Source organism: Suncus etruscus, chromosome 7 (assembly GCF_024139225.1).
Source record: "Suncus etruscus isolate mSunEtr1 chromosome 7, mSunEtr1.pri.cur, whole genome shotgun sequence".
Taxonomy (NCBI): domain Eukaryota; kingdom Metazoa; phylum Chordata; class Mammalia; order Eulipotyphla; family Soricidae; genus Suncus; species Suncus etruscus.
Genome location: NC_064854.1, coordinates 118378626 through 118389660, shown reverse-complemented (window position 1 = coordinate 118389660; position 11035 = coordinate 118378626). Strand labels below are relative to the sequence as shown.

The 11035-nt window shown below is 45.6% G+C and overlaps 1 protein-coding gene across 1 annotated transcript in view; it reads right to left on the bottom strand.

The window, feature by feature from the left end:
- Positions 1 to 7230: 7230 nt before the first annotated feature.
- The window catches only part of EXOSC7 (exosome component 7), a 39062-nt gene continuing 35257 nt past the window's right edge, over positions 7231 to 11035 (bottom strand). Inside the window, 5 exon segments of the mRNA XM_049777451.1 lie at positions 7231 to 7482; positions 7867 to 7983; positions 7986 to 8042; positions 9436 to 9501; positions 9503 to 9554. Of these exon segments, the coding sequence (XP_049633408.1) occupies positions 7369 to 7482; positions 7867 to 7983; positions 7986 to 8042; positions 9436 to 9501; positions 9503 to 9554 (406 nt within the window). The 3' untranslated portion in view covers positions 7231 to 7368.

The window sequence follows — 11035 nt, the reverse complement described above, 5'->3', positions numbered from 1 at the left end:
GTCACCCCTTTTGGCCAACCAAGACCAGCCAGGAGTGATCTCTGAGTCAAGAACCAGGAGAAATGGGGCCGGAGAGATAGCATGGAGGTAAGGCATTTGCCTTTCATGCAGAAGGTCATCGGTTCGAATCCCGGCGTCCCACATGGTCCCCCGTGCTTGCCAGGAGCAATTTCTGAGCATGGAGCCAGGAGTAACCCCTGAGCACAGCCGGGTGAGACCTAAAAACCAAAAAAAAAAGAAGAACCAGGAGAAAGTTTGAGCTCTGCTGGCCTGAAATCTTAAACCACCACAAATAAAATTTATTTTTTAAAGAAGAAAAGAAAAACCAGGAGCTCTCTGAAAGAGGTAGATATTTTTGTTTTGTTTTAGAACCCCACACAGAGTGTTTACTTCTGGCTCTGTGCTCTGGATGGCTCTTGGTGGGGCTCAGGGGACCATGTGGGTGCCTGGGATCAAATCTAGGTTGGCTACACGCATGGCAAGAATCTTACTCATTGTACTATTTCTCTGTCCCCGAAAGGTATAGATTTGTTTTCAAGTCTTTTTCATTCTTCTTTTCCTCTCCAGAGCTGTTGGGAAGGTTTGAGTTACACAAAAAGAGTTTGGATCACCCCACCCATGTCAGTCCAAACAACACAAAGACTTCTAGAAGGCCTCAGAGGGGACCATCTCCAAGCCTGACCCCCGCCCTGCACAGATGTTTCCTTTTAGCTCGATTGGCTAAATATCAATAGAAACGTGGCCAGGCCAAGTGTGGAAACAGAACTTACCACCAACACCCCAAAGGGCAAAGCAAAGCACCTAGGACGCTCCTCTGATTCCCTACTTCCAAGGTCAGTTCTGGTCCCCAGTCAAGACCCAAGACATGGGGGCCAGAGTGGTGGTGCAAGCGGTAGGGCATTTACCTTGTATGTGCTAACCTAGGATGGACCGCGCATCCCATATGGTCCTCCAAGCCAGGAATGATTTCTGAGTGCTTAGGCAGGAATAACCCCTGAGCATCACTGGGTGTGGCTCAAAAACCATAAAGAAAGAAAGAAAGAAAGATAGAAAGAACGAAAGAAAGAAAGAAAGAAAGAAAAAAAAATAAAGAAATAAATAAAGAAAGAAAGAAAGAAAGAAAGAAATAAAGAAAGAACGAAAGAAAGAAAGAAAGAAAGAAAAAAGAAAGAAAGAAAGAAAGAAAGAGAAAGAAAAGAAAGAAAGAAAAGAAAGAAAGAAAGAAAGAAAGAAAGAAAGAAAGAAAGAAAGAAAAAAGAAAGAAAGAAAGAAAGAAAGAAAGAAAGAAAGAAAGAAAGAAAGAAAGAAAGAAAGAAAGAAAGAAAGAAAGAAAGAAAGAAAGAAATAGACCCAAGACAAAGACTTGTGAGTTTGTCTTCAGCAAGCCTTAGAAGCAAAGACTGATATCTGCTCCTCTTCAAACCCTGTCAATTCTTTGTCAAGTGTTGACTGTCCTAGTGTGCAAGTCACGTGAATAACACATGGGCGCAGGGGAGAGGGGATCAGACACCACATAGCCAAGAGGTGGGCTCTCCTAGGGCCCCACAATCGTTTTGTCCCTGAAGGTCAGCAGTGTTCTAGTGGAAAAAGAACTAGTGGCCTAGTTCCCAAATCTGGCTGACAAGCCTGGCACGGCTGTCCTCTGGGAGAAGTAATCCAAGATGTGAATCCCTCTTATGTAAAATGGGGTGATTGTCCAGATTCTGACTGCATTACTGGGCTTTTTCCAAGGAGCACAGGCAGAACTGGCCTGTGTAAGGCAGAGGGCAACTTGCAATGGTTGCTCCTATACTTCTTCCACTGCAGAAAAGAGAAAGGGAATAACCTGATCTATATATTCAGAAAGAATAGATAGGCAAGTTCCACCTAGTTGCAATTAACAGATATCTCCAGCTGTTTATGAAACCAGCTTCATTCCACAGGATGCCAGCTGACCCTCCTGTGCCCCATCTACAAAACTATCATCAAAACTATCATCCCAGTTGTGTATTTGCATCCTGAAATTTCAAAGTGATCCCACTAGCTCAGTCCAACCTCTGTCAGAAGTTTGGATGGTTTTTCTCTCCCCTTCCCCTAGCCACCAAGACAGCTGAGTCCAAGTCCAGAATCTGCAGGTGTCCCAGAGGAAGAAAATGTCCAGGGACAGACAGATAGCTTGCTTCAGAATCTCTTACCTATATGGTTTTCAAGGTGAGTGCTTTACCTGCTATACTATTTCTCCAGCTCACAGGAAAACAGGATTTGTTGTTGGTGGTGTCATCATTGTTTGACATGCTTGGCACTCTGGTTTTCATACCTGCCTAGGAATCTATTAGCATTTGCTGTCCTGGTTCTCAGACCTTTGCACTCCTACATTACATTACTTGGCTTCCTGGTTCTCCAAGCTCTCATATACCAGACACAGAAAGGACTTTTAGTCTCTGGAACTGTGTGAGCTAATTCCTCTAATAAATCTTTTCCTAGACACATATCCTCTTGTTTTTGTCTCTCTGGAGAATTGGATTACTAATGTAATGAGATTAAGCTCAGTCACAATTTTTGTTACTTATTGTCCTTTATTTTTTCTAACCCCCACCGAAAGGAATGCTGAGGTCTTTTTTTCTTTCTTTTTTGGTTATTTGGGCCACACCCCCGAGGCGGCTCAGGGTTCTTCCTGGCTCTGCACTCAGAAATTGCTCCAGGCTCAAAGGACGTATGGGATGCCTGCGATCAAACTGCCTCTGTCTGGATCAGCCACATTGCAAGGCAAATGCCCTACCTGCTTTGCTACCACTCAGACCCCAATGCTATGGTCTTACTCCAGGCTCTTGTCTCAGGAGATTACCTAGGGTTAACCGTATGGGATGCTGAAGATCAAACACAGGTTGGGCTATATGCAAGGCAAACACTTTACCCACTGTACTATTGCTCCAGCCTTGTCCGTCGTCCGTCCGTCCTTCCTTCATTGCTCAGGGACCATACAGTTTTCCAGGAATTAAGCTGGGTCAGCTGCATGTAGGAAAATAGCCATATTGCTGTGCTATTGCTCCTGCCTGTTCATCATTGTTCTTAATTCCTAAATTTGCCTTCCACACTTTTATACCTACTTAGAAATCTATTTTGTTTTTTCATTTGGGGGGGGGGTGTCACACCCGGCAGTGCTCAGGGGTTACTCCTGGCTCTATGCTCAGAAATTGCTCCTAGTAGGCTCGGGGGACCAATGGGATGCCGGGATTCAAACCACCATCCTTCTGCATGCAAGACAAACGCCCTACCTACCATGCTATCTCTCTGGCCCCAGCATCTTAGAATTTTTATTTTTATTAGCTGGAGGTAGGTGGCACTAGAGGTAAGGCATCCTACCTTGTCAAGCACTAGCCTAGGATGGAGCCGGGGTTCGATTTCCCCACATCTCATATGGTCCCCCCAAGCCAGAAGCGGTTTCCTGGGCGCATAGCCAGGAGTAACCCCTGAGTGTCAACGGATGTGCCCCCCCCAAAATTTTTTTTTGGTTTTTGGGCCACACCCATTTGACGTTCAGGGGTTTTTCCTGGTTCTATGCTCAGAAATTGCTCCTGGCTCAGGGGACCATATGGGATGCCAGGGGACGGAACTGTAGTCTGTCCTGGGTCAGCCACTTGCAAGGCAAACGCCCTAACACTGCACCTCCGCTCTGGCCCTAGAATTTTTATTTTTGTACTTTTATTTATTTTGGTTTTTGGCCACTTCCGGCTGCATTCAGGGGTTACTCCTGGCTCTGCACATAGAAATCACTCCTGGGGCTAGAGAGATAACATGGAGGTAAGGTTTTGCCTTGCATGCAAAGGTCAGTGGTTCGAATCCCAGCATTCCATATGGTCCCCTGTGCCTGCCAAGAGTGATTTCTGAGCATAGAGCCAGGAGTAACCCCTGAGCGCTGCCGAGTGTGACCCCCACCCAAAAAAAATTGCTCCTAGCAGAGTTAGGGGACCATACGGAATCTAGGGATCGAACCAGGTCCGTCTCACATCAGCAGCATGCAAGGCAAACACCCTACTGCTCTGCTATCACTCCAACCCTCATTTTTGTGGTTTAAATTGGTATCTTATTTTATTTTCATTACATTTTCTTTTTTGGTACATTGGTTCTACTTTTTTTAATTTAGTGGTCATTTTCACATTTGTAAATTGTTCTAATGGTTCTAAGTCTACTTTCAAATAATTCTATTGAGCCAGAGATAGAACAGTGGTTAAGGTGCTTGTCTTGTATGTGGCTGGCTGTCCTGGGTTTGATTCTCTAGTACCCCATGTATCTCCCCATGTACTAGTAGGTGTTATCTCTAAGTGCAGAACCAGGAGTAAATCCTGAGCTCCTACTAATATGAACCCCACTCCCTTACAAAAAAAGAAAAAACGAAAGGAAAGATTTGGGGCTGGAGAGATAGCACAGCAGTAGACATTTGCCTTGCACGCAGCTGACCCAGAACGAACAGTGGTTCAAATCCGGGCACCCAATTTAGTCCCCCGTGCCTGCCAGGAGCGATTTCTGAGCAGAGAACCATATGGGATGCCGGGATTTGAACCACCATACGTCCTGGCTCGGCTGCTTGCAAGACAAATGCCCTGCTGCTGGGTTATCTTTCTGCCCCCCCCAACCCAGCTTTTATCAATGTTACCACTGATGTTTATGATAATGCCCTTCCAAGAGGCACAGATGGTACTTTGTGGCTTTAATATACATCTCCCTCATAACCAGGGATGGCAAACATCCTGTGTTATCTTCTCTGGAAAATTATCCAATCAGGGATCAAATAGTACAGGGGGCAAGATAGATCCAGGGTTGATCCCTAGCATTGCCTATGTACCCTAGCACCTCCAGAGGTCACTCCTGAACACAGAGCCAGGAATAGCCTCTGAGCACCTCCAATGGTCTTCTTCAATTCAGGTCCTTTGCTCCTTAGAGGATATATTGGGGGGCCATACCTGATGGTCCTGGAGCTTACTTTCAGCTGTATGCTTGAGGGTCACTCCAGCGGTGCTCAGAGGACCCAGAGTTCCAGGGATCAAACCCAGGCATCTTGCAATCTTGCATACAAAACAAGTGCTCCAGCCCTTTGAGCTATTCATATCTCTGGCTTTTTTTTTTTTTTTTTGGCCTAATTTTTATTGGATTGAGCTTCAGGTTTCTACAAGACAGTGCTTTCCCCAAGTCCAGGCCAGTCTGAATTTTCTCTTCCTTTATCCTGGGAGCTAAAATATTCAGACATTTCCAAACAGCTCTTTTGGTGAAGTCTTATAAAGTAGCAAGCATTCCATTTGTGATGGAACTTGTTACAAGATGCAGGAGCCTTCCAGGACAGCTATGGGTAGGTACAAACAGATGCTAACATACTTCTTTCCTTCTTTTTTTTTTTTTTTTTTGGTTTTTGGGTCACACCCAACAGTGCTCAGGGGTCTATATGGGATGCTGGGATTCGAACCACCGTCCTTCTGCATGCAAGGCAAACGCCTTACCTCCATGCTATCTCTCTGGCCCCCCCCTTTTTTTTTTTCATTTTCACTAACTGCTTAACTAACCAGCCATTTTGGTTATTGGTCATAGATTAGCCTGTCATAGTCTCAACTTTCTGCCTGATGTCTTTGGTGACAAAAAAGTCAACATCAAAGGTTTCTAAACTATTCAAACACACACACACACACACACACACACACACACACACAACACACCTATGGCTAATGTTTATTATGGTCCCCCCCACACACCTATGGCCAGCGTTCATTATGGTCCCCCACCAAGAACAAGGTAGGGGAAGTAGGCAGGTCGCTACTTTTCAGGACCTCAATTTTTTTTCTTTTTTGGTTTTTGGGTCACACCTGGCAGTGTGCTCAGGGGTTACTTCTGACTCTGTGCTCAGAAATTGCTCCTAAGGGCCAGAGAGATAGCACAGTGGTAGGGGATTTGCCCAGGACAGACGGTGGTTAGATTCCTGGCATCCAATATGGGCTCCCAAGCCTGGCAGGGGTGATTTTGGAGCACAGAGCCAGGAGTAAACCCTGAGCGTCGCTGAGTGTGACCCCCCCCCCCAAAAAGAAACAAAAACAAACAAAAAAATTGCTCCTGGCAGGCTCGGGAAACTATATGGTTATGCCAGGGATTGAACCCGGGTCCGTCCTGGGTCAGCCATGTGCACAGCAAATGCTCTATCGCTGTGCTACCACTCCAGTCCCTGGACCTCACATTTCTGTAGGAACCATAACTATCAAAAAAATAAAGACCAAAAAGCAAAGAAAACCCAAGCTCAGGTCTCCCCAGGACAACAGTTAGGTTCAATGTCCAGTTAGGTCTCCTCAGCCTCCTCAGGCTGGCAGTTATTGAAAAGGCTGTTTTGGGTGGAGTTACCCATCTCTCCAGCAGGCGATAAATTCCTGACTCCTTACCCTATTTGTTCAACAGAAATGAAATGCAGAGCACAAACGCCAAGCATGGAAATATCCTCCTTCGTGAATCAGCCCTTCCCTGGGGTACTTTAACACTGATTAGGAAGCTTCAGTTGCCCTGGAGAAGAAACAGACTGCTCAACCCCTAGACTTAATTCCAACACACAATTCATTTGGCAGAATACAAGCTCACAGGAAAAGCTCCCTTTGTGCCCTCAAGAGCCTGAAGACAGGCTGGATGATCACATGACACCCCTCTAAAGTAGCCTCATAAGGCTGACAGGCATGGGAATCATAGGAAACACAGGGACTGCTTCTAAGACATAAAACGATTTCAACTCAAGCAGCAAAGCAGTCACTTATGATCCTGAGCCAAGGGAGTTTTGCCTGGCTCTCTTGGAGGACAGAAGGTGAGAACTGGATTTCCCAGGCCCTGGGAAGGCTCCTAGGCTGGGAACTTGGGGGCAGGGGGAGAGAAAGCTTCTTCCCCGTAAAGCACTCTACGCAAATGAATCTTTTCTCGGTAATTCTTATTTTGAAAGGTCCGCCACATTAAAAAAAAATGCTAAATGCACACAGTACGCAGTATAAGCATTTGCAATCCAACGATTTTTCTCCCAGGCCATTTCTTTTGTTCATTTCCTCTCTCATCTTGAGTGTTTGCTATTGTTCTGAACTCCAGCGGAGGAGCCACACACAGTCCTTCATAAAGGAAGGTTCTGTCCCTTCAAGCCCATTTCTGGACCAAGTCACCATTTATTAGACACGGGCCTGAACCATGGAAGGGGTCACTGGAAGATATCTTGCTTACAGCTGAAGAAACTAGCCACACCAATAGACCAGAAAATAAACTTTATTTTGCATATACAAATGTTGCCATCATCTCATAACAATTAGTAAAAATATATATACAAACATCAGCCTGGAAGGAAAAGTTGAAAGCACACAGCTGCTGTTGCAGAGGTCATGCCAGTCACCCCAGAAACCCCACTTTCTGTCTCTGGGCTCCTAGGCTTTCTTCTTTGTGCAACAGGCTCTGCAGGGACACGTGCAGGACTTTGCCCACTCGCTTGCCCGTCTGTGGGAGAGAGGAGGGTGGAAAGAGAATGCACACTGGTGAGGGCCACACATTTCAACCAGACATCCCACGTGGTCTCCCAAGCACTGCTAGGAGTTATCCCAGAGCTCTGCGGGATGTGGTCCGAAAGCAAAAAGGAAAACAACAACAACCAAAAAGGAACTATGATCACATAACAGGGTTCCAGGAGGAAAGAAAGGGGAAGAACTGCTGATGAAAGTATTATTAGCTCAGAACTTCCCACTAGTCTGAGGATGGAGGCAAGAATTCAGACCTGAGCATAAACCCAAACAAAAGAACATTGAGACACACTGGAAAATAAAAACAGAAAAGAGACAATAGAAAGAGTTTCTGTGGTAAGACAGATGAGGAGCAGAGCCTCCCTCCATCATTCTCGAAGATGCTCTCTGGGTCCAGACTGCCCTTCCCTACTTTCCTCATGCACGTCACGACTCCTTTGCTGGTCACAGACACCAACAAGCTGGCCAAGGAACAGGCCTCACTCCTGGAGGAGTAGCTTCCACAACGTGCCGATAACCAAATCTGCAAAGGCAGGCAGGGAAACACCGCTTGCATGTGGGTCACATGCCCTGGGATCCTCACCTTGATCGCACATAAAGGAGAAGTTATATAGGCCAAGAATCCACATTGTCCCTTTGAGATCGCATTTTAGGTTCATGTTCATGTGGAAAATATCTGAAATGATGGTGGACAGTCCTGCTGTAGCCATTTGAGCAGTGTAACAGAAGCCTACAGTGGAGTATGGGGAGGTATGGAATTTTGAGACTATAATTCAGAGGCTACCACATAAAGGGGACATGGTAGAGGAAAGTCACAGGTGAGGCCACCTGGAAGTTTGACAAAGACAAATAAAAAAAAAACCATGTGTGGGCCAGAGAGAGATTACAGGTGCCAGGCCACTTGTCTTACATGTGGCAGACCCTGGTTTGTCCCCAGCAGTGCATATGGTCTCCCTAGCAGCATATTTGCTCAGTGGTCATACCCCAGCAGCAAACCTGCCATCTGAAAGCTTCACCATAGCTCAATTGCCCTCAACTGACTTCAGCAAAATTAAACGAATTCTTCCATCTTATTCTGATGGCTAAGTCCTTCACGTAATCATGGAACTGTGGACTGTCACAGCAATACAGCCCTATGAACAATACTGGGCAGTGCTATAGTCATTCAGCCTTAGTCATATACAGGTTCCCACCAAGTCTCTGTGCTCATGAGACACTACACATATATAAACTATCTACAGACCCCAGGATGGGCTCTCATACCCTTGTTTCACAGATGAAGCACCCAAAAATGGGACAGTGTTCACCTTTCAACCATCCAATTCTACTCACTGGTCTAGAATACAGATTTGATAAAATACAAGGATATTTATATTCTTAATATTTTCGTGAACTGCATGGAGTGCAGAACAAGCATAACAAATTCTGGCATCTATCAAAATGAACCTACTAGGTACTCCCAGAATGCTATCATCTCTTTCATATATAAGAAGAGTTGCTCATGATAATTCTTCCCTTCTTCCTTCCTTCTTTGTCTCTCTCCTTCCCTCCTTTCTTTCTCCTCTCCTCCTTTTTCATGGTGTCAAAGGTAAAATCCAAGGTCTCAAACTAAGCAAGCCATGTACTTTCCACTAGTCACAATCCCCTGGCTTCTCTGACAGTAGTTCCTAATATAACTAAGTACTAGATTTGTGTTAAAGCAACTTTTTGTTTGGTTTTGGTTTTGAGTCATACCTGGATGTGCTCAGGGGACCATATGAGATGCTGGGAATCAAACTCAGGTTGGCCTCATGCAAAGCAAACACACCTACCTGCTGATACTATCTCTCTGGCTCTAAAACAACTTCTATGTCATATAAGAAAACAAAATAACTTTGCAAGTTGGGGCTGAAGGAGCGCAAAAGGAAAAAAGAAACATCATGTATAAGATCATACTTTGCACAGGGTGGACAATGCAGGGAACATTCTCCACACTCAGTCGGATGCAGTCATAAGGGTCGTCTGATAAATTCAATGTCTTTTGATCCCTCTTCATCCTCCAGAACACGAACTCTTGGTATCCTGGAAGAGGAAACACCAAATCCACAGTTACTGACAGGAAGATAACTGAGGACTGTACTTTGTCTACCTCCCTCCCTATCAACTTGTCAAAAGCAGAGGTGACACTGTGGTACAGTAAGGAGGAGGCTTCTGAAAACTAGCGGGTCACGAACTAGTGAGTGAACAAAAAGGGCTGGAGCACGGGCTTTTCCTGCTGAAAGACCCCCAATTCAGTCTCCAGCAATGCAAGACCTGCAAGGAACAAGCTGCAAGGGAGCAACCCAGAGCACCATCGTAAGTAGAAGTACCCTACAAGGTACAGTTCTTTCTTTCTCTCTCTCTCTCTCTCTCTCTCTCTCTCTCTCTCTCTCTCTCTCTATCTCTCTCTCTCTCTCTCTCTCTTCTCTCTCTCTCTCTCTCTCTCTCTTCTCTCTCTCTCTCTCTCTCTCACACACACACACACACACACACACACACATTCTCTCTCTAAAAGAATTATAGATGTGGGGGCCAGAGAGATAGCACAGCAGTAAGGCGTTTGCCTTACATGCAGAAGGACAGTGGCTCGAAATCCCGGCATCCATTTGGTCCCCTGAGCCCTGCGGGGGCAATTTCTGAGCATAAAAATAGCCAGGAGTAACCCGAGCGCTGCCAGGTGTGATCCGCCCCCTCCAAAAAAACAAACAAACAAACAAACAAACTATAGATGTAAAAGCAAAAGATAAAATAATAAAGCATTCAGCAGAAAAACTTAAAAGCAAAGATTATATTTTTTGGTTTTTGGGTTACACCCGACAATGCTTAGGGGTTACTCCTGATTCCTAGCTCTGCACTCAGAAATTGCCCCTGGTAGGTTCAGGGGACCATATGGGATGCCGGGAATTGAACCACCATTGGTTCTGGGTAGGCCGCAGGCAAGGCAAAAGCCCTATTGCTATGCTATCTTCTTAGCCCCCAAAGCAAAGATTTCATGACTACACGCGCGCACACACACACACACACACACACACATGCTTACCATAAAGGATATGAAAACAGATTATGTGGCTGGGGGCATATCACTGGCAAAGCACCTGCTATGTGAAAGTGAGTTCAGGGGCCAGAGCAATAGCACAGCAATAAGACATTTACCTTGCACTTGGCAGACTGGGTTTGATCCCCAGCATCCCATATGGTCAGTTGTGGCCCTCCAAAAAAAGCCTACCAGGAGTGATTTCTTTTTATATTTATTTATGCTTCTGGCCATACCCCGGTGATGGTCAGGGGTTATCCTGGCTATGCACTCAGAAATAGCTCCTGGCTCGGGGAACCATATGGATGCCAAGGAATTGAACTGTAGCCTGTCCTAGGTTAGTGCACGCAAGGCAAATGCCCTACCACTTGCGCCACCGCAGGAGGGACTTCTGAGCCTCGGATCCAGGATTAACCCCTGAGCACCGCTAGCCGCTCTGGGTGTGGCCCAAAACCCAAAGAAATAAAATAAAATTTACTAATCATGAGAA